Raw genomic sequence first — 27,250 nt, 5'->3', positions numbered from 1 at the left:
TTGGTGTCAATAACTCCTTTTGTCCTGGCAAGGTGTCTTCTGTTGGTTGATACACTCTAGTTGCTATCAGCAGTATCAAAGGACACAAAGTAATGTAAAAGAAGTTCCAGCCTTTGCCTAGGTATCTATAGCTTTCATTCCTGCTGTGCTATGCCATATTCAAAGTTAATTGGATGATCCAGTTTTAAACCTGAAGTACAGTATGAACCTAGAGACTGTATCAGTGCAGTTGTAAGTTGCTTGAAGAGCAAACATCTACAATGTTTGGTACAAAAAGCTGGAGGCTAAAACAAGAGTGTTGGAAGCATATTAGCAGTTAATGACTGAAAATAGAGGTGACCAGTGGAATGGGAATGTATACAATAACCATATAACAAAAACCAGATTTTTTCCAGTTTAGTAAAATTCTACATTGTGAGAGACTGGTATGAAGACAGTTTAAGGGACTCTGTTCACCATTCCCCTGCACTGCAATAAAGCATCATCCTGTTTCTTTCCATATGCCATTTAGTGTTCAAAATAGATCAAGTGAGCTAAGTTGCCTTTACAAACTAAATCAGACTGTAAGCTTTGTATTTGTTTCATTCATCATGTGCTTTTGAGGCCTCCTCATGTTCCTGTTAATAATTCAGGCTTTGCCTATTCTAGGTTTATTGCTCAGAGAGACAGTACCTTTTGCTGAGTTGAGCATATGGCTAACAGGAGCTATGTCAGGTAAAGAATGCAACCTGTAGTTTTTCACCTTACTCTCTTTTGTTGTTAGTCAGCTTTGGAATAGAACTATAATGCAGTCAGGTTTGTTACAACTGTTAGCTTGGGTAGCCTGTTACTTTGATATAGCTGGAAAAATGCCAAAGATCTCAAGTGTCTTGAAGACTGTCAACCTTTTGCTTTTTCTGTTTCTTGTTGCAACAGATGAGAACAGAGCAAATCCTGAAGCAAACTGGATTAGGTAAGAAAGAGTTTTTAAATGTTGTCATCTTTTACACCCTGGAGAAAAACTAAATGTGTTGTTTTGACTCCCTTCCACAAAATAGACAAGTCCTTGTCTCATTCTGCTAACATGTCATAATTGTTCTACAGATGTCAGCTGGTAGCTGGGGACTGCTCCTCTGCTTGGAGCTGTATTTATTAACCTTTTTATTTTTTTCTTTCTCATGTAATGAAATTAAGCTATTCAGCCGGGCAAAATAGCTGATTCCTGATTTCGTCTTAATGCCAAGAACACTGTGAAAGTTACGGAGAACATGTAATTAAATGTAAGAGTTACTGACAGTTGTTGCTTTGCAATGTGGCCTTCATACGTTTCTGTAACAGCGCAGCTATACTTGATAGGTTGCATTAGAGGTGTAATTCCATTCATAAAATTCCCTAAGGGTAGAACTGCCCTTGTGATTTTGGGCTTTTTCAGCCCCTTCTCTTTCTACTGCAGTTCAAAAACTACTTGCTGGTGAGAGACTTTTGAACTGAGAGGTGTGTGGCATGATGAAATACAAATGTCTGTGACTGGTGAAATTCTTAGGTATATTTTTTAGGTAACTCTTTAGTCTCACCTCTGAAAGAAAATTCAGTGCTTAGTTTCTACAGGCCTTACCTGTTGGCCTCCTTCAAAAGAGTGATTGTTATAAACCGTACCTTAACGGCTGTTAGTCTTGACTTACGAGTTTGTAGTGTTGATAGTTATGATGTAGGGCAGTGCCTAGAGTATTGGAGGAGGAGTAAGCTTTTACAACCTTGATACAATAAGAAAGGATGGATTGTGAAGAGTGCAGCCTGTACTGCTTTCATTATAACTCCTGTCTGAAGAATTGACTCATGGTATACCTTTTTCTGCTTGGGTTCTTTGCCAAAAAAATAAAATGGTAGCTTTCTTTCTCATCAGGATTCATGGCCCTGTCAGTGTCAACCTATTGTGAAATGAAACCTGGGGATTTCATTATCAAAAATTTTAAAAAGAAAAACCAATTCCCTGAAAATAATAATGCTGTAGGTAACAATTTCCAGCTGAGGATTTGCACATTAAGTGTTAGCTCTTTTTAAAAAAGCCCAAAAATTCTTGCATGGGATACTTATATATGTGTATAGTAACAAGAATAGCTCTTTTTAAGTCATTGTGATAATGGAGCTAATGACAAGACAGTTGGCACTGACACGCTAAGGTGATCTTCACCCTTGCAAGACAAAATATAGTTAGATTAGCACAATTTTTGCAGAGATATGCAGTTATCCATGTGTATAAAAGATTTGACTTCTGTTAGCCAGCAGATGCCTGTGTCCTTGACAAAGCTGTTTTTGCAAGATAGATATATCTATGGAATTCACAGTGATTTGTAGTATATGCCACAGCTTCTTCTCCAAAGTGCTTTGTGACATGAAAACATGCAAATATTTTGGGGACTACATGGAGGATATTGTGGCGTGTAGTGATGATACCTTTACTGGTAAGGCTGCCCTAAGCCCAAGGTATATCAGATTGTCATAGGACCAAGTAAACCTTCTACTCTGTCCTTGACACAGTTCCAGCTCTATGATGGAGGCTGTAGTGAACTCCTAGATAAGCAGTTGTGCCCTACCTTTGCTGCCTTCCCAGTCTTTTGTCTTTCTTACATTTGGACCCGGGTGTGCGGGTCTCAAGTAGAGCTTTTTAACTATAGTCCTGCGTCTCCTTGTTCCAGGTGTTCTATTTTCTACCTGTAGCTGTCAGGAGAGAGAAGTTTTTTGCAGAACAGTTTTTTAGGAGGACTCTGTGTCATTAATAAGCAGCATATTGTAAATGTTTTGGTAAAGACTTTATAACATCCCAGAGTGGGGGGGTGAGGGGGTGGGTGTCCTGCAAAGGGAGAGGGCACTTGTTTTACTGTGGGCTGCTTAAGTACAGCTGTAAGGCAGACACTAAATAGAGATTTGAGATTCATATGGAAATGATGTGTTGTATGTAAAAATAGGTATAAGAAGGTAGAGGCATCTCTGGCAATTTTTTGCGGATAGTAAAAGAAAATATAAAAAAACAGAAGGAACACTTTTTCCTGGCACTGAAACCTGAAACAACAGAAAAGGCTGCTTAAAACTGTTTGAAAGAGTGCTGTCTCTGCTCTTTGTGATTTCCTGGGTAGGTATAGGACTAGAAGAGTGGTCCTGATCTCAAAGGGGATCTCAATTACATTTGATTACTTCTTGGAAAAAGAAAAATCCCATCCATAGTTTTGTTTCATAAATACTTTCCTGCACAAGCAGAATTTACTGAACTCTTCCAGGTGGAAAGTTTCCCGATTTCTAGCAGTGTGTTCTGCTAATTCTACCCTTAGTGCAAATGTGACAGAAAGAGGGAAATGGTTCATGGTAGTTCAGCTGTAAGAATAATTTGTTCTATTAGTCTTTGATGATCAGTGCTGTTGACAGTTCTCATCTCTTCCATGGTCTTCCTACTTCTACTATTCTCTGTTACCCAGCCTAGCATGAACTGAAGGGTGGAAATGAACTGTGGTTAATTTGGGCCTGAAAGACAGACAGGACAAGTATTTTCAGTAAATCTCTCTCTTTCCCTCTCTCTTTCCCTCTCTCTCTCCATTTTTTATTGTTAGTAAGTATGTACAAAATATATACAGAATTTTAATACAAAGTAAGAGTTACTATGAACAAGACAAAATGGAAATGGAGAAGTAGCTTAGTGTGGTGCAGTGATTTTTCAGAGAAAAGGTTGCCTGTAGGATTAAGGCGGCCTGAAGGTCAGTCCCCTGAACATACCAAGACTTTGGCTGGTGGTAGAAAATTATTTTCCTGCAAATGCTTATCAGCTCACTGCAGATTTTGCAAAATCTGTGATCTTACTGAGGCATTTATTTTAAAAACCATTTTTAACAGCTGTTATTCCATATAGGTGAGGTTTTTTACTTAGAAAAAGGAGAAAGTTGCAAAGTTCCCTGAGTTACTGCATACTTTTTAATATCTTAAAAAGCGTTAAAACCTGGAGTTATAGAGAGAGCAGAAGCTGTTCTTCTTCAGGGTTCTTCAGGTTTCTGATCTCTGAATATGTTCCTGAGCAGTCTGGATGTAACTGACCTCCTCTCTGCCATGGGACAATCCTGTCATGTTGTAGTACGTCCATACAATTTGTCACTGAGCTATTTGATACATCATTGTATTTGCTCTACAGACTTGGTATAAAATCTGTTCTGAAAGAAAAAAAATTTAAAGCCTTAATTCTGGTATTGAAAGAATGCAATATTGCCTTTGATAGCAGTTTTCCTGCATACATGGGAAATTAACTTAGTCTGAGTGCGTAAAGCAGGAGGAGTTGTACAACGTGTAGAGTGGGATGGCAGTTTTCATGTCTCCTGGTATATTTTTTACACTGTATTTTAAACCTACTGGAGGGATGAATGATAGGTGTGATTAATTCCAACTCACTTGAAAGAAGAGGGCATGTTCAGTGCACATCTTGTTGTCTCCAGTTGTTCTCTCATCATTTCTGTCAGTAGTTACGTGGATGATCTTTATAACTTGTGTTTAGCCTGTGAAATGGATATAAAGACCTGTCAGAGTACCTTTTCTAATACATTTTCTTCTGAGGAAACAAACCTAACATAAATGTCACTTGTGGTATGAGCAACTGTAGCAGATGGAGCATTGAATTAATGGTCCTGAGAGGCAAGGCAGGAGAGATTATGAGATAAATATGGTAGATGTAGTACATAATTCAAAAAGTTTCCTGTGATTAAAAATGAATTCAAGGAAAAAGAGTATATCTTCAAAAGTTAAGAGCATTTTAAAATCACTTTATCTTTTGTATGTTTGGAAAAGTGTTAAAAATAATTTACAGCTATGTTTATGGGGAAAATTCCCCATGAGTTTAATCAAAAGGATATTTTTCAGCTGTTGATCTTACATTGTTTTGTAATGAAAATTTTGAATATTCCAAAATGTAAGGAATTTGCTTATAAGCTGATATGATGCCTAATGGGTTGTGGTGAGACACTGTCTTAGTGAAAAATGATTATAAAACTAAACTGCTTGCTCTATTGAAAACTGTACAAATTGTCATCGAATGAAGAGGAAGGACTGGTGTTAGAGTATGTGACTTAACAACTGCTAATATGTAGGAAAGTGATGTTAGTGCAACTCCCTTACTGATGTTTGTTTCACAGCTTCAGAAGCAATTTATATGCTGGCAGAAGGTTTGGAGGCTCTACAGAAGTCAGCTAACAGTAAACTAAAGGAATACATGGGTGATTCATGTAAGGCTAAGTTGCTTCTCACTAGTGATAGTTCAGCCTCTTTCCAGTTTCAAGAGTGAAGGACTATGGTGACTGACTGTAATAATAGATACTGTAATGCAGAGAAACTAACTGATTTAATAGCTGGGCAAAAGGTTGTAGTAAGGTGATTTCTAATGGCTTAAGGTTGCTCAGCTGAGAACTTCACAGAATTCAGCAGCACTCCTGAGAAAATGTGCTTGGTTTCATGTTCCCTCATAGCAGCAAACTGGCTGCTGTGAAAACACCTTTTGACCAATCTGCCGAAAGGCCTTTGGAATAGAAAATTCATCCACTGTCTGAGCTGGAAGGTGATTGCTCTTTGTGACAGGCTGAAAGACTGAGGATAAAACATGTATAAGGAACACCTAAGAATGCAATTTTGTGTACTTGTTAAATCAGATAATGTGCTTTCTCTGCAAACAGTTGTGGTGAAGAATCCACACCCCACTTCCCCCGTCTTATATTAGGGTGATTTTTCCACATGTAAAAGTCTGTGTCCAGGGGCACATCTTTTGCAATCTGACTAGTTCCACAAGAACTGAAATGGAGAAAACAGCATTTTAGCCTTCAGGGCTGTACTGTGGACAAGAATGTTGCAATGATGCCATTTCCTCAAGGTATGGCTCTTGATAAAGCTGTCTTAAAGTTTTGTTGTATTTGCCTCCATATGCCATAGTGTAGCTTTCCTTCTTTATTTAATCTGATTTTTCTGATCTTAATGATACGTCTGGAGAGATGTGGAAAGCATAGTAGTAGTGTGAAGTTTTAATGGTGAAAAGTTCTGTAAGTTTTGGATGGTGCAAGTATATAAACTTTATTTGTCTATCTGAAATATGGAGTCATCTTCCTAAGTAAATTTTAAATATCTCTTGTGTTGTACAGGAAAAGGAAATTATAAGAAGTGGTTCAGGAGACATTCAGAATTAAATGAAGGAAAGGTTTTTGCCGGTCCCTTACTGACAGAAGTGAGAAGGCTGTATACCTCCTTATTAAAGTCTTGATGACAAATGAGTATGAATATTTCATTAGGCAGAAGAATACTTTGTTAGCATTCAGACTTGGTCTTACTCTTGCATGAATTCCAGAGACATACAAATCAGAAGACTAATTCTGTAAAATAATACATACTGAATTGCCAGAATTTTGCAGGAGCTGTTTATTTAATAGAAGGAAGAAAATAATTAAATTTGAAAATAGGTTTTGGGAGAGAGGATTTTTTTAGAAGCTGTCCCTGAAATAAGGTTCTGCTTTACAGTGTGGCTTTTTTGTGTAATTAAATATTGTCTGTCTAAATTATTACTTAACTAAGAACAGAATGTCCTTATGGCCTCAAATGCTTGCTTATCCTGTGTGAAGGAGGAAAAGAAAAAGAAAAAAAGAAAATACAAAAAGGAGTTTGCCTTAAAATATTTGCCTAACAAGTTCCACATTACATTCCTTTGTATTTCAATGAACATTTTCTATATAAATAGTGTTAACATAAGAAATGGACATTAAACATTAGTTTAAGAGTCTGTGAACCTTAACAGTTATAACCAGGTAATGCTGTACATGTGTCTCTTCATTCGTCTTCCTTTCAGAAGGTGAAAAGAGTGATAATGAGAAAAATGTATCTGGCTTGTGTTAATCAGACTGTTTGATTTCACTGGTTTTGTGTCTTGATATACACTCACAGATCTGTAGATCTCACTACTCTTTGGTTTGAAAAGTGTGCAAGCTTTTGCATGTTCTGAGGGAGGCTAGCAGAAAAAAGGCTTGAGTAAAATACCAGTAGGCACTGTGCAGCGTGGGCTGGGCTGCCCTGTGAGGGCAGAGGGGCCAGGAGTCATGGGTGCTGGTGAGGCAGCAGGGCCAGTGGCCACACTGAGCATGGGGTATCCTGTCAGGACCCCAGGCAGGCATGGGGGCAGGCCTAGGGATGGCAGCCAGTCAGCTGACAGTGCAGCGACTGCCAGGTGAGTCTGGAGGAACAAGGCAGACTCAAGGTCTCTTAAAATCAAGTCCATGCGGTAGTGCTTGGGTCTGGATGAGTTGGGTACCTGCTTAGGCAGAGACATGGCTAAAGGATAGCCTGGACAGGGACCAAGGACAATAGCCTCTGGTTAAATGCAGCTTCCAAGAGAAGTAAATTCCCTGACACTGCAACCTTTTGCAAAATAATGTAATCCATTGTGCTGCTTGTGCTGGGCATTATCCTGGACTCATTGTTGTAGTTGATAGGCAGTTTTACATGCTGATCTTGCTTCAGTCAGAGCTCACATGCCTGTCTGCTGCAGGTCTGTTTTCTCCTAATGTTTTGGATTCATGAACACCTTCATTATGTCAGAGTACAGCCCACTCAAGACTGGAGTCGTTCTGGCATGGATGGCTTCAGTTGCTGACACAATCTAATTGCCTTGTCAAGGATTAATTCTGGATTTTGCAGTATTTTCCTTAAGATCCCTACCAGTGACCTATTTAACTTTTAAACTTGCGTGATTGTCTCTTCATCTTTTGAAGTATTTTTTTTGTACTCAAACCTCTAATGGATTCCATTTTTATGTGGAGTACCATATAGCTTCTGATTTTGTCACATTGCACTGCACTTCCTTTCTACCTCTGAATTAGCAAATACATCAACTGCTTCAGAATCTGTCATCTAAAAGATTTTTCTTCCTTTTTCACTGACAATCAGTAGTTGAAGGTACAGAATGAACTGTGGTTTACATCCCCTCATTTTTTCTCCTCCCTTTTTACTCCGGGAGTCCAGGAGGCCTGTGAATAATTTCTGAAATCACTGTAGATTTGAGGTCCTTGAAAGAGTTATTATTCACTGAACAAGACCAGCAGAACATGGTTTTCCCTAACCTGTCTCAGTAAGATGGGTTGTTTTTTCCCCCTATAGGTAAGATATTTGCAGTTTCAAAATCATTATTCGTTTGTGGCTGACCTTTCTCAGTAGTGATGAGAGGAAAGCAGCATGTGTAGTCTGTAATGTTCTTTCCTAATGTTTGCAGTAATATCTTTGCTGCCAGACTCATGAGAGTAGTGTGTCCCCTGTGTTCTGGACTGAATTAGGCAAGGGATCTGTAGTCTTACCGCTAAACCACTATCTAACTTCAGCAGCATTCATTACTAACACATGCAGCTTCTTTTAAAAGACTCATTTAACTATGAGTCACATCTCAATCCCATTTATGTGTCTGCTTAAAGGATGGTTGTGATTTTACAACATGACAAATACATAAAAAGTAAATGTTTCCATTTAGAGAGGCTTTTTTTCCTGAGGTTTGACCATTTTCCAGCTAATTTTATGCTTCACAAAGGACTAATAGATTGTGAAAAGTTGAGCCAAATGTGAATAATCAAGTGTGTTATGGGGTAGGTGAGACTTTTCACATGAGACCTAAATCAGTCAGCCTCTCCAGAAGGTGAAAAGCAATTGTTTGATGGAGGAACATATTACTGCCTTCTTAGATAAAGGAGTTGCAGTTTGTGTTTAGAGGTGAATTGCCCCAGAGATAGGGATGGATTATGAAGTGGGATATGAGCTGAAAAAGAGCTGTGAGTTTATTTGATCAGATCTTTAAGGGCTGATCTGAGCCTAAATGGATGCAGACTTCTTTTTAAAATTTCTATTCTCTTTTGACTTTACAAACCTTGGTAAACCAAATTGTCTTATTATGAATTCTGTAAATAAATCCTTTATCTAGCTGTTTACGTTGACCTGGTTTAGGTGTGGGTTGATATCAGTACAGCCAACTAACTTGAAGAAATTTTTGCCTGTAGCCTATGTATGCAATACATAGGTGGTTCTGAAACCATTTCAGGCAACCAGCAGCCCAAAATATTTCTTAGGTGCTGTAAAGATAGTGGAGTTGCACAGGTCAATGCACAAACCAATAACTCATTGTCTAAGAAGAGATATTTGCACTGCTGAAGAGGAATCTCTCTGGAATGCTAGTCAGAAGGCCAGGGGTTGCAAAGGAGTATGATTAGGGGATATTACCACACATTTTACAAATTGGAAAAACAGAGATAGAAGTGAGAATTTTTTTTCTGTGATACACACAAAAATACTTGATGCTTAGCCCATTGCTGTACCATGCTTTCAGGAGAAGTTTTCTTCCACCTGCTCTTGCTTCCCGTATAGAAGTTGTCTTCACCAATGTAAAAGTTGAACAGACTGTTAGGTCACCATGCCTCTGAGATAACATCCTATTTTAGAATTACTTCAGTTTTCATTAGTGAATTAACTGAACATATAAATATTTATGACTATCTCAGATGTCTATTACAACAGGAAATAAATAATTCATTATAGAGAATTACCTTTGTACAACTGATACCACAAGGATATAAATCAGATATGGCAGTTTCCAAAAACGCAACACAATATATTGTTTTTGCTGAAACACCCTCAAGTGAGTATCTTGTTGATGCAACCATTGCTTTTCTAAGCTGAGTAACAAACCTTCCATTATGTGAAGAGTAGTGAAGAAAGTCTATTTACAGAAATGTGCATGTAGTAAAAGTATATTGACAGCTGGGACAATTCAAGGAATCTATATACAATATGTAATTTCTGTTTCACATTGGGATGGTTTTTGTGTAAATCTATCAGACTATAAGCATCATTTTAAATGTGGTTTCATTTGCTTATCTGTTATGCTTCTGCTTCTATAGATTGGTTGAAATAAACTGCACCTGCCAAAAGCTAACAAAGAGGAAAAATTAAATTTTGATGACTGAGTGACACTAATGAATACTCAGTGTGACAAATCAATTATCAAACTTTAAACTTTAAGTGGGAGGCTAGACTTTGGTGGGGGACTTTGGTCACATAGTGTGTTTGAAGAGGAATGACCTAGCAAGGCAGGCTAGAAGATTAAAGGAGAGGGATTCTTATCAGCCATTTTGAAGGAAAATCAGCCTCTCTTTTCACAAAAAGGCAGCATGCTGCAGCGATCAAGAGGAGAGACTTAGAAAAGAAGAGTAAATGTGTTTCAGAGTAAATGGCACAAGCTTGAAGGAAGAGACTGGGGACTTCTGGTTATAGTGAAAAGGTGAAAGAGTTCAAGATGCCAGGAAGCTGAGACAGGTAAGTCAAAACAAGATGTCTGTTGGTTTTACTGTTTATTTATGTTCATTGCAACAGCTAAAGTAAAGGGGTTTTCAGAAACCCTGTTAAGTCTGTGCATGTATTTATTTCACCTCACACATATCTTTAAAAATACCCTTGCTGTGGAGCTGAGAGAGGGCTTCAAGGCATGGGAGAACTAGCTGCCAGCATGCTTCTGTGGCTGAGATCGTCCACAAAGTCACGTGTCTGATGAGAGAAGCCACAATGTACATGCTTTGAGCTTCAAGGAACACTTAGAGCAAACCATGGGGCTGCCTCGGCACTGTTACCTGGCAACATCTGATGAGACTTCTGAGAGGGGTGATGCAATGGGACATTGCTGTAGTGTTTAAGGAAGTATAGCTTAGGATGTCTGTGTAGGAGACACCTTTGAATACAAGGTATTGTTGAAAGGTACCAGTTTGTCCAATTTGTAAATAGAACCTGAAGCATATATAAAATACGATTTTTGCAGTACAGGAGGTGTGTTCTCGTCAAGAGTATCTCTTGAGTTCTCTGAACTCCTAGGACTGTATTTGAAATGTAGACTCTATTTGTAATGCTATCTTGTAAAAGGAGCATCCTAATTACACCACATCCCTCATTCCATATAAAGATACCCTTCTTGAATGGATAATGTCAGTTTCTGTTTTGCTCAGCATGCTTTTATTGTGCTTCAAACTTCATTCTTTTAGCAGGTACTCTCTGCGTAAGCAGTAAGTTGGGAACTGGGGCTATTTGCAAAGGGTATCCTTATTAAAGGGGAAATGGCCCACTGTCATATGAAGTGATAGAACATAATGGCTGAAGGTGAAGCAGAGTTTAAAATGTAATACAGTAGATCCTGTTTCATATTGTCTGTACAATCTAATCTGCTTATAGTGTACCTTAACTGATATCTCGGTTCAGTGCTGCTTGTGGTGACATACAACTATTTTATCTATTCTCTCTTTCTGTTTTTTCAAGCGGTGTCACGAATGTTTTCCTCTTTTGAGTTCTGAAACCACAGTATTGAACACAGAGCTGTTCCATAAACTGAACAATATGTATTAAAAAAACTAAACAGCTGCTAATGAACTGCTAAAGGCTGATTATTCCAGGTCATATTTACTGTACCCAGTGTGTGATACAACATTCTTACCTGTCATATTTTCTCTTTGTAAATTAAGTTCAGGCATTCTCTTAAGTTTCTTCCAGACCATCTGCAGCAGCCCAAGAGTTAATCTGGGAGAAAGGCCAGTTTGGTACTTTATTCTTTGTTTAAATTCTATTCTGAAAGTTCATGGGCAATTTTGTTGTTGTTATGAAATTGTTTGTCTTCAAGATCACAACTCTTGGAGGCATTAATCTCCTTCAAATCCCCTGAATCAGTAGGAATTGAAATTGATTAGTGCTTCTTAGTGTGAAATAGCTGACAGGAGCAAGCTCTGAGAATTTTTGCTCTTGCTGCTATTGGCATCTATTTTTTCTCCTGGGGTGCTTGTATCTTTTCACTTAGTGGGATAGCTGAGTATTTTGGTGATGTGTTTTTGTTTTAGTGGACATTAGGCCTAAATGTCAATTTGTAGGCTTTATGGCATCTTCCCTTGTGTGATAAAGATAAATCAGATCTTTCTTATTGATGACCATATATCAAAATGTGTTGTAGAGTGGACCAAGGTCTAAATTACTTTTCATATTTATAAGGCCAGACATTTTACTGAATGAATATCTGAGAGAATTGGAATATCGCAGCAATGTTGTTTGCTATTCACAATATAGAAATGTGTAAGCCTAGAAGAAAAGGTCCAACAGTAGTTATACCAGTTTGCTAACACATTATTCTTTTTGCTTCCTCTTAATATTAACAAATGGTAAGGTCTCTTTTGGGTTCAGATCAGCAAAAAACCAAAGTTGTTTTTGTTACTCCCTGTAGATTAAGGCATTATTAAATAACATACACAGGTATAACAGCTTTGAGCAGCTTATGTGTTTATGACTATCTGTCCTTTTTTATCTGTACCCCCAAAACCTTTACTGATTTTCAAGTTCACTGTGAGCAGCAGTGGATATTGGGCTTTGTCCAGCCACCTTTAGACAGTCACAGGATCACAGAATATGTTGAGTTGGAAGGCACCCACAAGGATCATTGAGTCCAGCTCCTGGCCCCCCAAGAGTCACACCATGGGCCTGAGAGCATTGTCCAAATGCTTCTTGAACTCGGTCAGGCTTGGTGCTGTGACCACTTCCATGGGGAGCCTGTCCCAGTACCTGACCACTCTCTGGGTAAAGAACCTTTTCCTGATACCCAACTTCAGCTTCCCCTGGCACAACTTCAGGCCGTTCCCTCGGGTCCTGTCACTGGTCACCACAGAGAAGAGATCAGTGCTGCTCCTCCTCTTCCCCTCACAAGGAAGCTGTAACTGCAGTGAGGTCTCCCCTCGGTCTCCTCTTCTCCAGGCTGAAAGACCAAGCGGCCTCAGCCGCTCCTCATACGGCTCCCCCTCAAGGCCCTTCACCATCTTCGTTGTGATTCTTTGGACGCTTCTCTATAGTTTATTACCTTACACTGTGGTACCCAAAAGTGCCCCCAGCACTCGAGGTGAGGCCGCCCCAGTGCAGAGCAGAGCGGGACAACCCCTCCCTTGCCTGGCTGGCGATGCTGTGCCTGGTGCCCCCAGGACACGGCTGACCCTCCTGGCTGCCAGGGCACTGCTGACTCATGTCCAACTCACCATTGACCAGGACCCCCAGGTCCCTCTCTGTGGCACTGCTCTCCAGCATTCCCCATACGTTCTGTCTGTACATGCAGGGGTGCCCAATCCCAGGTGCAGAACCTGGCACTTCCCTTGCTGAACTTTACACGGTTGGTGGCTGCCCAGCCCTCTAATCTGCTGAGGTCTCTCTGCAGGGTCTCCCTGCCTTTGAGGGAGTCAACAGCTCCTCCCAGTTTTGCATCATCTGTGAACTTGCTTAGTATCCCAGTCCTGCCTCTTGTCTGGGAATATGTCAAGGCAATTGCTTGTGGTTTGCCTTGGTCTTTGTTACAGAATTTAACTTAGATGGCTATAGGCCTGGAAAGGATAACACAAATAATACATTTATAATTTATTAAATTTAGTTCTTTAGAAGTTCTTTTGATAGCTGCTCCTTGAAGATAGCTGCTGAAGGAGGTTTAAAATCAGTGGATTCTATCTTGTATGCCTATTATTATTTTTGAAGCCTGTTAGAGGAGAGAAATTATGCAAATTGGTGTCACGCTAGGCTACTGCACACATGCTGGTAATGCATAACAACTAGCTCACTGATGAAAATGCTTCATCTTAAGCAAGAGTCATTGTCAGCACTAAGATTCTTTGTATCACGATTAACAGTTTATTATTTTTCTTATGGATAAAAGAGAGTATCTCTTCTTATTAAAAATCCTCATTAGAATAAAACTGCTGTAAAATAAATACTGGAGAATTATGGTAATGAATTATGATTGATTGCATTATACAATTAAGGTATATTGTGAAACAATAGGAAGATCCCTTGAAAATATTAAGTAGTTGTTGCTCACTCTCTGTGAATGACAAAGTGGCTTTAATTCTTCAGCTCCTGCTTGTAAAAGACTTGATAAATAGATCAAGCTCACTATCAATTAGTGTCACAATGATCTTTAGCATTAATGAAGTGAAGCTGCTAGGATTGAAGCAATTTATTTGTAGTTCCACGACAGCATCTTAAGCTAACACACACTGCACACACTACTGTTGTCTAATACTGGGCATGAGTACTAGTACATGGAACACACAGTTCTTTGCAGCACTGGCTGATACAAGCTCTCCTTGTGACGAAGCTATCTTGGTGCTGAAGAATTCTGATATGCTTAGCAGGATAGAAATCCAATATAAGATAAGCTGGTTTCAGAAAATAGGTCACTAATGTAAGGTTGTAGTTATTTTCTTCCAAAGTTTATCCTACCTCTGTCTTAGATTTCTTTTTCCTCGTCTGTCCACAAAGCATATCAAACTTTCTGAGTAAGACTGTAGTGAAGAGCCTGGTTTTGGTGTACGGGTCATCATTCTGTTGCAGCATTTCATCCATCCATTTTAGCACTAACACATGCATTTTGTTTGCCCTGTTAAATTGCTACTGAAGGAGGCAGAGAAAACCTTCTCAGGTATTGATTTTTCACACATGGGGAGTATACCTGGAAGTCACAGTTTATAACTGAATGGCTCATGAGATTATAAGCTTCATTTTAGTGCTGAGTTCAGAGCCTGAGGTGAAACTGATGTGTTAGCTGTTTGTCATTTGTAACTGCTTTAGTGCATTTTGCTTGTTGGAGTTCTATTTAAATAGCTTATATAAATAGCATTTGTGCAATAGGAATGCCGCTGATCAGAACCTATTGTTTGAGTTCTTAACAGGCTTTCAGATATTTGGATTTGGTCTTGGAAAATAATTTCTGCTTAATAATGTTTAATTAATTTAATAATCATGGTAACTGACTAGGTACATAATTTTATTCAGCATTTGGTCCTTGGAGTTGAAGATATGGAAACGATTAATTAGCAGTCAAATAAATGAAATGTGTTATAGCTCCATGTGAATGATCAGGGGCTTTATTTTCAGTGGTACTCAAAACTTCAATAGAAGTTTTTGTTGATTTCTGTTTTAGTAGCAAGGTACTCTTTACCTCACAGGGTAAGATGACTGTCAAAAATACTTGGTTTACCAAGTGTGCAGGAAGTGATGTTTTGCAATAATTTGATTCTCAGCAAAGCATTCAGTCTTTCATCACTGAATATAATTTTCTGTGTTAGCCCCAGTTAGTTTCTTAAATACACAGTGCCTACCAGAAAACCTTGGAAGTGTCATTTTCCATTAATAATACATTTTGCTAATTTTGTGAAAATAAAAGAAAAACATATTTTTTTGCATATTGGCAAGAAGTGCAGATTTGCTACGCTAGTCATCTCTGAATTATGCAGTCTGCATATGCTTTGACCATTTTTTTGCATAACTTTCAATGTCAGTAGTGATGTTAGGAGATTTACGTTGAACCTTAGTAAAACAGTCTTGAAGTTTTTTGAGAAAATCCTTTCTCACAGAAGATTGTATCCAGATTTGACAGAGAAGTAGAAATCCCCCAAATAAAAAAGTTCCTACAGTTTTCATAAAAATCTTTGTCAGGCTAGAGGAATCAGCCATAAACACAGTCCCCTCTGAGGGGTGGTATAGGTTGTATTTTGTTCTTGATACATTCTAATTTGGTTGTTTTACCTGTGTGCTAAAAGTGCCAGCTAAAGCAGATACTTTCTTTTGGAGATATCAGAGAAAAGAAAGAATGAAAGTTATTATGATGGTGTCTTGGGTAAAAGATGCAGACTGTTCAAATTCATTAGTTTAACTTCATCAACCAAGTTGCTTTTTAGTTTTCTTAAGTTTTGTGAATTACTGTTTACAAATCTTTTCATCCTACTTAGATTTCAGCTGTTGTGCATATTCAATTAAAGAAATTCCACTATGGAGACCAGAATAAAGCATATTCTATCTATAAAATCCTATGGAAATGAGTGGGATTGGATAATTCTAACAGAAAGAGATTTGATTGTGAATATAATACCATTGACATGAGCAAAAATTAGATAGAAGAATCAAAGCACCAAGAAACTTTCTGAAGTATTAAGGAATATTTACAGTAAAAAAGATGGAGTGACTAGACTTTACCCTCACCTTTAAGACCTTCCTACTCTAGAAAATCCCAGTGGCTGCTTGTTCTGTTCTTGATTCTGCAGTAGATTGAGGCAGTGTTTAATTTATCTTATCGTGAGTGACCCCATTCTGTGCATGTTAAGCAGATCTCTTTAAGACCAGTACTACACTGCTTGCAAGAACCATTCATCTAGCAAATAGCTTGAGATGAAGCAACCTGGTATGACTGTTGTATTCATATGCAGATGACATGGAGCCATGGGTCTGTGGTAAAAGGGCAGCAACTTCAGAATTAACTTCTGGGAAGCAGAAGAAATCTGACTTTCATGGGAGATGCAGTTATTAAGGATCCAAGATGCAATGTTAACTGGACCCCATGAAAGATGGAAGTTCATCAAGAGTGTTGTGGCACTTACTTGGGATGGCACTTACTTACACCTCACAGGATGAGGTGCTAAGTAGTTCTGGAGTAAAATAACTTTGTCACTCAGCAGTGAAGTCAGCAGTGCCTCCTGATCTGACACAGTCCTGCTGAAAAGACTGAAAATGCACAACCAATTAGAAGAATGCGGGGGAGCTGGTCAGAGGCCAAGCTGTACTTTACCTTTGCCTTCATTCATCCTGGATCTGTCAATGAAACTGGTTGATCAGGATGATGTATTCACCCCCTGCCCTGAGTAGTTTGATTTATATGGACAATACAAAAATGATCAAACACTATTGGGCTAAGGCTATGTTGTTCTCATAAATATAAGGGTCCAATAAGAGTTTACTTACAAACATTTGTAATGCAACACATTATGATGCAATGAATCTAAATGAAAATATGTACTGGATTGTCTGGACTAGGCACATGCATCTTTCCTACCATACATGTTCCAGGGTACTAATGGAGAGTTTTCTGGTTTAGATTCAAAGACTTGGTCCAAGAATTTGAGTTAAGGTTATGATCTTACAAGTGCCTTCAGTTCAGAACTGATTTAGGAGTGGTGGTGTGAAATTTTTACCATTTGACTAGAGTATTCAGAAATCAAGTTCTTTGTTCTCTTTATTTCTAGAGAAATAGGTGACATTTACATTTCTGTGCCATGTTGTTAGTAGCCAGTTTTGGGGTCAGTTTGTTGTAGTTGATACTAGGAATGTGGTTGTGATTCATACTGTAATGAACTGGAAGCATAGACAAGACAAGGGAGCAAATAATCCCAATGCTTTCATCAGAGCTACTGTCCAGACACAATCCATTGCCACTGGTTATCACTCAGTTCTGGCCCTGTGGCTAATACTGCAAGTCTAAAAGCTTAGAGTATCTAGTCCATCCATACAAAGGAAGCAAAAGAACATAAAATAACAAAGATACTCCTGAATTTAAAGGACTTTACGTAGACAATGAGAATGTATGTAAGCACAAATAATAAAAACTTTAAGAAGTTTATGTTGGGGTCCCTCCCCTGCCGTGTAGCCCTGGGAGAGGGGCCCTGAGGGCACAGACACGGGGCTACCCTGTCCCTGCTCAGCCTCGTTCCCATTGGTTGGTTTGTGTTCCCTGCGCGGGCAGAAGGACCCTTGGTCCCGTGACTGGAACAGTTCCTGGGCAGAGCTCCGGCCATGCGGCTGGAGAAATAAACATCTCTCTGAAACAGCTAGCAAGAATCTGTCTGTCCATATATATTTCCTTTCCACGGGACTCCTGGTTTGATATATGCGTGTTGCAGTATCCCCACTGCAACATAATGGTGGAGAATTGTGAGCAGAACGATCCCCGATCCCTAAGCGACTGATTTGTGTGAGTAAACCCTGGAAACTTTGGATTCCTCTTCTTGGTTTTGCTTTGCTATTCCGTATCTAAACTATGGAGGAACCGTGGGAAGACTCTTGGCTCTCAGAGCCGCATATGGACATTTATCTTAAACTTAAAATGATTCTTGAACAACGATTTGTAAATTTTAGCTTGATTCAAGCTCAAAAAGAACTGAAACACTTCCTGGCATGGTTGTTTAAGAACTTTTTCTATGTTTCTTGGGATTTAATTATTACCAAGGGCTTTTGGAAAACCGTTTGGACACAGTTAATACTGGAGTCAAAATATATGCCGATGGAAGAATATTTTCGTGAATATTATTTAGTTACTGAGACTGTTGAGCAATGTCAGCTGTGTCCTGGCGAAGGGAATCCTGGCGCAGGGACCGTGCGGCCCAGGCCACGTGCACCGAGCGCTCTGCGAGCAGCAGCGAGGCAGTTCCCGCGCGCGGGCGGAGCCACGCGAGCCGCAGTGTCGGTGCCGGAGCGAGGCGCGGCGGGAGCGGCGGGACCCGGCGGTGCCCGAATGGCCCCGTGCAGTGCGTGGTGGAGCGAGCCCCGTGAATGCCCGACCGAGAGGGGCGGCACGCGGGCAGTGGCTGGCGGCGATGGCGGTGGAACGGAGCCGCGCCCAGCCGAGACGCGCGCTGGAGCAGGGCGCGGGGGGGTCGTCGCTCGGGGGCCCGGCCGAGACGTGGGTGCAGCGCCCGGCAGCGGCAGCGAAGCTGCAACCAGAGGAGGCGACGCACAGAGAACTGAGCGGCGTGGCCCGGCCCGGCCCGCACAGCCCCGAACGCGACCCCGGGAAGAACGCGCAGGCACCAGCAGCCCCGACAATTCCAACACGGGAGCGACCGAAGGAGAGAGCAAAGACGCAGCGAGACAGAGAACAGCAGCCACTCGGAAAAAGGAAAAGATCATAGCAACTAAGACCTTAGGGATAGTAAAATGGTATAATGTTAAGCAAAATTATGGTTTTATAACAAGGTGTGACAACCAGCAAGACATATTCGTGCATAGAACTGCTATTAAAAAGAATAACCCTGAAAAATGCATCCCAAGCTTGGGAGATGGAGAGGTGGTGGAATTTAATATTGTACTAGGGAGAAAAGGGTTACAAGCATCGCAGGTCACTGGGCCTGATGGTGTTCCTGTAAAAGGCAGTATATATGCAAAAAATCGTAGTCATGTTAGACAATATCTCCATTGTAAGCCCCCCCTACAGTTTCCCTTTCCTAATCCCACCTTTCCCTTTTACCCTATGTCCTATTACCCCCAGTGTATTCCCAATCCATTTTTTCATCCATGGTTTCCCTCACAAAACCATGCTTTTGCCAATTGTTTCCCCAAAAATCCCTTTCCAATGCCGAGTGGGGGATGAAAAGGGGGAGGGAAGAAGTTAAACCTTCTCCTGCCTCAGTTTCCCCACAAAGCATGCTCAGAGTTCTGTCTCCCTTCTGTCAGCCCTAAGATGTTCCACAGAATCTGTTTGGACATTTAAAGACTCAGGAGGGTGGCTTGTTTTGTCTTGAAACTGTTCTTGTTATGTTTATCCAGTTGTTTTCATTCTCCTTTTATTAAAATAAAACGGGTGAGGTGTTGGGGTCCCTCCCCTGCCGTGTAGCCCTGGGAGAGGGGCCCTGAGGGCACAGACACGGGGCTTCCCTGCCCCTGCTCAGCCTCGTTCCCATTGGTTGGTTTGTGTTCCCTGCGCGGGCAGAAGGACCCTTGGTCCCGTGACTGGAACAGTTCCTGGGCAGAGCTCCGGCCATGCGGCTGGAGAAATAAACATCTCTCTGAAACAGCTAGCAAGAATCTGTCTGTCCATATATATTTCCTTTCCACGGGACTCCTGGTTTGATATATGCGTGTTGCAGTATCCCCACTGCAACATAATGGTGGAGAATTGTGAGCAGAACGATCCCCGATCCCTAAGCGACTGATTTGTGTGAGTAAACCCTGGAAACTTTGGATTCCTCTTCTTGGTTTTGCTTTGCTATTCCGTATCTAAACTATGGAGGAACCGTGGGAAGACTCTTGGCTCTCAGAGCCGCATATGGACATTTATCTTAAACTTAAAATGATTCTTGAACAACGATTTGTAAATTTTAGCTTGATTCAAGCTCAAAAAGAACTGAAACACTTCCTGGCATGGTTGTTTAAGAACTTTTTCTATGTTTCTTGGGATTTAATTATTACCAAGGGCTTTTGGAAAACCGTTTGGACACAGTTAATACTGGAGTCAAAATATATGCCGATGGAAGAATATTTTCGTGAATATTATTTAGTTACTGAGACTGTTGAGCAATGTCAGCTGTGTCCTGGCGAAGGGAATCCTGGCGCAGGGACCGTGCGGCCCAGGCCACGTGCACCGAGCGCTCTGCGAGCAGCAGCGAGGCAGTTCCCGCGCGCGGGCGGAGCCACGCGAGCCGCAGTGTCGGTGCCGGAGCGAGGCGCGGCGGGAGCGGCGGGACCCGGCGGTGCCCGAATGGCCCCGTGCAGTGCGTGGTGGAGCGAGCCCCGTGAATGCCCGACCGAGAGGGGCGGCACGCGGGCAGTGGCTGGCGGCGATGGCGGTGGAACGGAGCCGCGCCCAGCCGAGACGCGCGCTGGAGCAGGGCGCGGGGGGGTCGTCGCTCGGGGGCCCGGCCGAGACGTGGGTGCAGCGCCCGGCAGCGGCAGCGAAGCTGCAACCAGAGGAGGCGACGCACAGAGAACTGAGCGGCGTGGCCCGGCCCGGCCCGCACAGCCCCGAACGCGACCCCGGGAAGAACGCGCAGGCACCAGCAGCCCCGACAATTCCAACACGGGAGCGACCGAAGGAGAGAGCAAAGACGCAGCGAGACAGAGAACAGCAGCCACTCGGAAAAAGGAAAAGATCATAGCAACTAAGACCTTAGGGATAGTAAAATGGTATAATGTTAAGCAAAATTATGGTTTTATAACAAGGTGTGACAACCAGCAAGACATATTCGTGCATAGAACTGCTATTAAAAAGAATAACCCTGAAAAATGCATCCCAAGCTTGGGAGATGGAGAGGTGGTGGAATTTAATATTGTACTAGGGAGAAAAGGGTTACAAGCATCGCAGGTCACTGGGCCTGATGGTGTTCCTGTAAAAGGCAGTATATATGCAAAAAATCGTAGTCATGTTAGACAATATCTCCATTGTAAGCCCCCCCTACAGTTTCCCTTTCCTAATCCCACCTTTCCCTTTTACCCTATGTCCTATTACCCCCAGTGTATTCCCAATCCATTTTTTCATCCATGGTTTCCCTCACAAAACCATGCTTTTGCCAATTGTTTCCCCAAAAATCCCTTTCCAATGCCGAGTGGGGGATGAAAAGGGGGAGGGAAGAAGTTAAACCTTCTCCTGCCTCAGTTTCCCCACAAAGCATGCTCAGAGTTCTGTCTCCCTTCTGTCAGCCCTAAGATGTTCCACAGAATCTGTTTGGACATTTAAAGACTCAGGAGGGTGGCTTGTTTTGTCTTGAAACTGTTCTTGTTATGTTTATCCAGTTGTTTTCATTCTCCTTTTATTAAAATAAAACGGGTGAGGTGTTGGGGTCCCTCCCCTGCCGTGTAGCCCTGGGAGAGGGGCCCTGAGGGCACAGACACGGGGCTTCCCTGCCCCTGCTCAGCCTCGTTCCCATTGGTTGGTTTGTGTTCCCTGCGCGGGCAGAAGGACCCTTGGTCCCGTGACTGGAACAGTTCCTGGGCAGAGCTCCGGCCATGCGGCTGGAGAAATAAACATCTCTGAAACAGCTAGCAAGAATCTGTCTGTCCATATATATTTCCTTTCCACGGGACGCCTGGTTTGATATATGCGTGTTGCAGGATCCCCACTGCAACAAGTTTAAGTTAGAATATGTGGAAAGGGAGAACATGTTTCCCACTTATGTCCTCTCTGTTTCCAATTTTGAGTACTCAGAGTTGATTTCATGGTTTATATATTCAAGTGAGACTTGTTCTGTGAATTGAATTTAGCTGGAGCCTTCTCAGAGATCTACCTTTCATCTATAGATAACAGCAGTTCTATTCTTGGTTGTCTTGTTTTGTCCCTTATGTTTGCTTAGTGAAAATATGTGATCAGCTGAAGTATAGGCCTTTTTTTTTTTGTAAGTTGTATAGCATCAATAACAGCTTTTGAACATATTTTTATCCTTCTCCTACATCTTCTTCCATCACTTCCATCTTTTTATCCCAAAAAGAACTATCCACAGCACATTCTGAAGTCCCTCTTTCTGAGTCCAACTGACAGCAGTTACAGGATGGTATCTTGATAGATTTTTTTTTTGGTATGCTTCATTTCAAGATATTGACATCCTCTTTGTTTTAACCTAGTCAGTGAGAAACAGCAGGACGAGAATAGCAGAGGAAGCTGTTCCGACTATTGATTTTCTTATGCCTTTTGTTGGTTCATTACTTCCTTTAACAATTGCTTCTGAGGTAGCTGTCTGTGTGTGACCACTACTAGCCAGCAGAATAGGGTCTGTCATGGTGAGGTGAGGCCGTAGCTGATAATGTCAACTCTACCTTCTGAATTCTTCTATCAAGGAGTTATCATTTAGTGTGGAACCAACAGTGAGTTCCCTACAAATAGTGAAATACCTTACTTTTGAATATGTCATTCTTACTTTTCCACAGTATTTGTAAATGCCAGAAGTGCACAACCCAGCTGTTGCATGAGAGAGACAAGAGGGCTAAGGCAAATGGAACATTGCAAAAAGGAGCTATGTCCATGAATTATTTGTATGGAAAGAGTATTTTCACTACTTTCACTAGTATTGGCTGGTATTGCTATCATGTCCCTACCAGCTGTAAGAGAATTCAAAACTGCCTAGTACTGTGTATCATGATGGTTAGAAAGCACCAGGCTGAAGTGAGGCTCTTACTAATTCTAAAATCTCTACAGATGGTGCATCTTGCTGTAAGCTAGAAGAGGGTATATGTTGGAATGCAGAATGCAGTCACTGTTGTGAGCGAGGTGGTAGTGAAAATAGAACGATGATTGTAAAGCTATTTCTCTGGCTTATGAGTCGCTTTTGTTCCTATAATTTTTCAGAAAGAGAGCTGTGATAATAGATTTGTGAGAAAAAGTTGCTGATTTTATTCCAGATGTAATTATTTCATTAACAAAATCTGCATGTTCTCTATAAAGTTTTGATTTTTTTGTGTTGTTTTCACAACCTAGGTGAATATCACAGTAGAACTTCTGGGACACCACACATTTTTCCAGATGGCTTTTCTGAGGCTGTTTAGAGCCATGGAATACAATCAAAAGGCTGTGGTTCACAGATGGAAAATTGATTTGTGCACTGTCTGTAACCTATACTTCTTTTATGATATCTTACGTCTTACATGAGACACATAATACGTGTAGCCTCTTTATCATGGGGATACTGCTAAGGGATGATAACATGCAGTCATTGATTCTAATGTTGATCTTAGAGAGAAATATTTTCTTTAAAGGTAGAAAAACGTTGCATGCACATTTGTCTGACTGCCATTTAAGATAGTCTGTCATGCCTGGTCTGATTTAATTTGTTCTGATGGTACAGGTTTACAAAATAGAAGAAGTCAGGTGTTATGAGAGAATCATGAAATTTACTTTGATGGGGAATATCTCTTTTCATGAATAAAAGAAAGAAACAGTGTCAGTGTCTGAAGCCTGTTAATAAATATGTGTCTTATCTTATTGTTTGTCTTGGTTGGTCAGCTTTTTCAAGATTTATTTTAAGTTACTATCTCTGCTTAAAAGAAAAAAATCATGGTATTTGTCCGTATTCAAGCCTCAGAGCAGCTTGAGTAGACTCCATCAGGTTGTCCTTACTTGTGCTTTCATTCTGTCTTTTCCCAAGTATGCAAAACAGGTTAGAGTGCTAGGGGCTTGTTGATGCCATGTAGTCATGCCTCACATTGCGTAAACACGTGCAGTCCCAAATAGCTTTGTGTAATAAGTTCCCTATCCAGTAGAGTTAATTGCCAAAGTGTAATTTTTCAACATCTGGTGTGGGCTATTTTGCTTGCCTTGAAGGAACAAATTTAACCACTGAGAAGTTTTCTCCAACTGATGGCAGAAATACTTTTAATTGGTAAGTCCCTAGTATGTTGAGGCTTCCTCTGGGGAGAATGTTGCTAAGTTTTTTACAGCTAGAAGCCACTCTTGGTACATCATTTCAAAACCCAGAGATGTGTGAGGCCTGATGTGAGGGGAGTAAAAGGAGAAATTTCTTCCTAAATAAATTTCAGCTGCAGTATTTTAGTGTTAAGATCTTCTGAATGTGTCGTTGTTGCAGAAGTGGCTGTGTTCATACACAACTTTTCACTGTATTAAAAAAAAGTGAATGGAAGCCTTTGTTAAAACAAGGATGTTTTATTTTCTGAAGCTCAACAAATCAGGAAATAGAAAAAGAAAAGCACAAACTTACTTTACAACTTCAGCCTTTCCCCATAATGTTTACATTTTGTGGTGGTTTCAGGTTTTTTAAATCCAGATTTTACATTATTGAAGATAATAGCAGATACTGGGTTTTTTGCTTTTTTGTACTGTAAAACACTGACTTCTGTTGTAGGAATGCAATAATATCATAGAGGCAAAAGGTGCTTTCACTGATGACAGGTGTAGAACCTTACTTAGACAGGTATTGCTTTAGTTCAAGAAGAGACTGTTTTGGTTTAAACAGAAGAGGTTTGTGGTACATATTTCACATCTCTGATTCCATGTAATGCATATGCTATCTGTAAGTGCTGTCGTGTTATCACAATGCATAAGAATGCTCACTAAAATTTTTCTTTGGTCCTCCATCATGACTCCATCTGTAAAAATTGTGCATTAGACTTTATTTTGCCAGCACTGTCTTCTGGTATAAAGAAATGTTAATGTGTTTTGAAAATTTGGATATACCATTTTAAGGGTTTTGTTATTCAGAACAAGAGCAGGAAATGACATTTGATTTTTTTTTTCGAAGGAAAAAACTTATTTATCCACAACAGCTGCTTGGAGGGACACATCATAATATTATGTTGCTACAAAGAGTGCCATGCCTCATCTTCTGGCAAATCTGTGTGATAGGGTACTTGTTTTAGTGACAGAGAACTAAATATTAATCTGTCTCTGTTTACCTTGTAAGGTTGTATCAAAGCTATTCCAGTCTATTCTCCTCTGTTTCTTTGCACATGAATGTCTGAAGCATTTCACCTAAAGCATTAAAACCATGTGTTCAATACGTTGTTGTGTTGGGGTTTTTTGTGAGGTGCAACTGTTCCCTTGTTTGGATTCTCCACCACCCCCCCCGCAAGCAAACCTTGTTCTTAAGGTTGGTTTATCAGGAGCTCCATATCTGTGGCTGCTGTTTCAGTGTGTGCAGTACTACAGTCTGTTCACTGATTTCAGAGAAGTCTTTCACCTGACCTGCTTCTCTGATGACGTACTAAGTATGTGTGTTCAGAATGCTGTGCTTTATTTGCAGCGTATTGGATCAAATATTGAGAAGCTGTCCTAATAACTTACATTATTATAACAGATAAATGATATTGATTCTAGCTTTTTTTTTTTTTAAACTCACTCCCTTTTTTTTTTTCCCTTCTTTTTTTTTTTGGCCTTCTTTTGGTGAAGAGACCAAAGCAATTTAATACATTATTTGGCACCAGCTTTGGTGCAAATACAGTTTTACCAAGGAGGGAAGTAGAGGTTTTCTCTATTCAGTTGTCACTGATGCTAGAAATGGTGAAGAGGTAAGACAGCAAGTTTTAAAAATTATTTCAGGCAGATTTGCAGATATCAGGTATGCTTAGAAAGAAGTGGCTCAAACCTTAAAGTTTTAAGTGTATGTTTGAGGTGCTTGTTGATCCCTCTCCAAAAATTTTGAATGTTGCCTTCAGTTCCTTTTGTCACAGTCACACTCTTATGATTGGATACACTTGGACTTTACATCTCCTGGTTAAGCATACAGATAGCTAATATACCTACTGACAGCCACCAAATGGGCAAACAATTTTCTTTCTTAGGGAAACCATCAACCAGTGAGCTTCCCTAATGGTGATTAATATAGGAAGGTTAAGTTAATCCCATCTTAAACTTCATCTTTCCTTTCTATAATTCCAGTTCAGGGACAAGACATATCTTCTCAATACTTGAAATGAAATCCTAAAATGGTATTGTCATTTTCCTAATCACCAGAACTTTCCATGTATATAGTCCCAGGGTGGGAAGGAGCCCTTTGCGTAGGCTGCAGTGATCCATTTGCAGCAGGATACACTCAGGAGTGTTTGGGGAAACAAGTCCCCTGACCTGGAGGTCTTTTGGAGATGTTCAGCCAGTGTAACAGACCATAACAAACTCTGACTGGCACACAGAGAGAGAGACAAGTGCAATTGTTGAGAAACATCTCAACAGTGATGGATCACCCCAGTGATGTACCTGTTGCCTATTTTCAAGTTGACTTGTATTTTATGATACCAGCCAGTCCAGTCTTAACTTTTGTTACTTATATGTAGCCCTGTTGTATATATGTCAAATATAATGAGGCTATACCTACTGAATGCCTGTCTGGCAATCTCCAGGGAGAATTACACAAATTTATGTAAAAACCCTGACATGGCTCTTTAAAGCATCAGAAATAGGGCCTCGTTTCATGAGCTGTGTTAATTCAGTTGTGTAAAATGTCCAATAGAAGAGTGTGCAGTAGAGGGAGGAGTATATTTTGTCAGAACTTGTTAAAATGTGCTTAGAATGGTGCTGCATATGGGCAAATAATGCACTAAAGTAAGGAAAGAGAAGTGGTCTCCAGAGTTTTCTTTCCATTCTTTTCATTGAGTGATCTTACTTTTTTGTTTGTTTTCATTTGTGATTCTATCTGTATTTCTTCTTAAATTAGGACAATATTTGATTTCTTTATAAGAAGATGCCTTCTCTAGAAGAGTTACTTAGGGCTTCCCACTGTATGTATGTCTGCTTTATTTTCCAGGAGGCCATTGTATGGATTGTTTCAATATAATTCCAGTATGATTGGACTAGAATCATTAGCCGATCCCTCAGATACCTGGGAAATTATAGAGACTATTGGGAAAGGCACTTATGGTAAAGTCTATAAGGTTGCTAATAAGAAAGATGGAAGCTTGGCAGCAGTAAAGATTCTGGATCCGGTCAGTGTAAGTAAAAAATATTAAATTGTAACTTCAATGTTAATTTAAAAGAATTCTCAGAGTTGAAATGTAAATCAAATGTGTAAGATATTGAGGAAATCCAGAAGGGAACAATTTTACAGAATGCGTTAACAGAAGGAGTTTAGTACCAGCAACTGAACCACACAAAATTTCATCATCTTATTTGAGGACAGCATTTGCCTTGTTTCTATTTTAGATTTGTGTAATTCTTTTGCTACAAATTTAGTTATCTTTGCTTGGATCATGC

General features: G+C 40.4%; 1 protein-coding gene across 23 annotated transcripts in view; it reads left to right on the top strand.

Moving 5' to 3' along the window:
- MYO3B (myosin IIIB) overlaps positions 1–27,250 on the top strand; it is a 253,079-nt gene that overhangs the window by 4,877 nt on the left and 220,952 nt on the right. For 20 of the 23 annotated variants that reach the window (XR_007204830.1, XR_007204841.1, XR_007204835.1 and 17 more), the window contains 3 exons: positions 649–714; positions 916–952; positions 26,805–26,988. Coding sequence is in view for 8 of the 23 variants with exons in the window: in XM_048309828.1 (XP_048165785.1) it covers positions 708–714; positions 916–952; positions 26,805–26,988 (228 nt within the window). In the remaining 15 variants the exon portion in view is untranslated. Of the gene's footprint in view, positions 1–648; positions 715–915; positions 953–8,768; positions 8,774–10,185; positions 10,336–16,252; positions 16,259–16,483; positions 16,490–26,804; positions 26,989–27,250 lie in introns of those variants that run through there. The other 3 variants (XR_007204840.1, XR_007204837.1, XR_007204838.1) reach the window with 3 other exon arrangements.

This window comes from Corvus hawaiiensis, chromosome 7 (genome assembly GCF_020740725.1).
Source record: "Corvus hawaiiensis isolate bCorHaw1 chromosome 7, bCorHaw1.pri.cur, whole genome shotgun sequence".
NCBI lineage: Eukaryota > Metazoa > Chordata > Aves > Passeriformes > Corvidae > Corvus > Corvus hawaiiensis.
The sequence above is the reverse complement of the archived record's forward strand: the minus strand, read 5'-3'. Positions and strand labels throughout refer to the sequence as shown.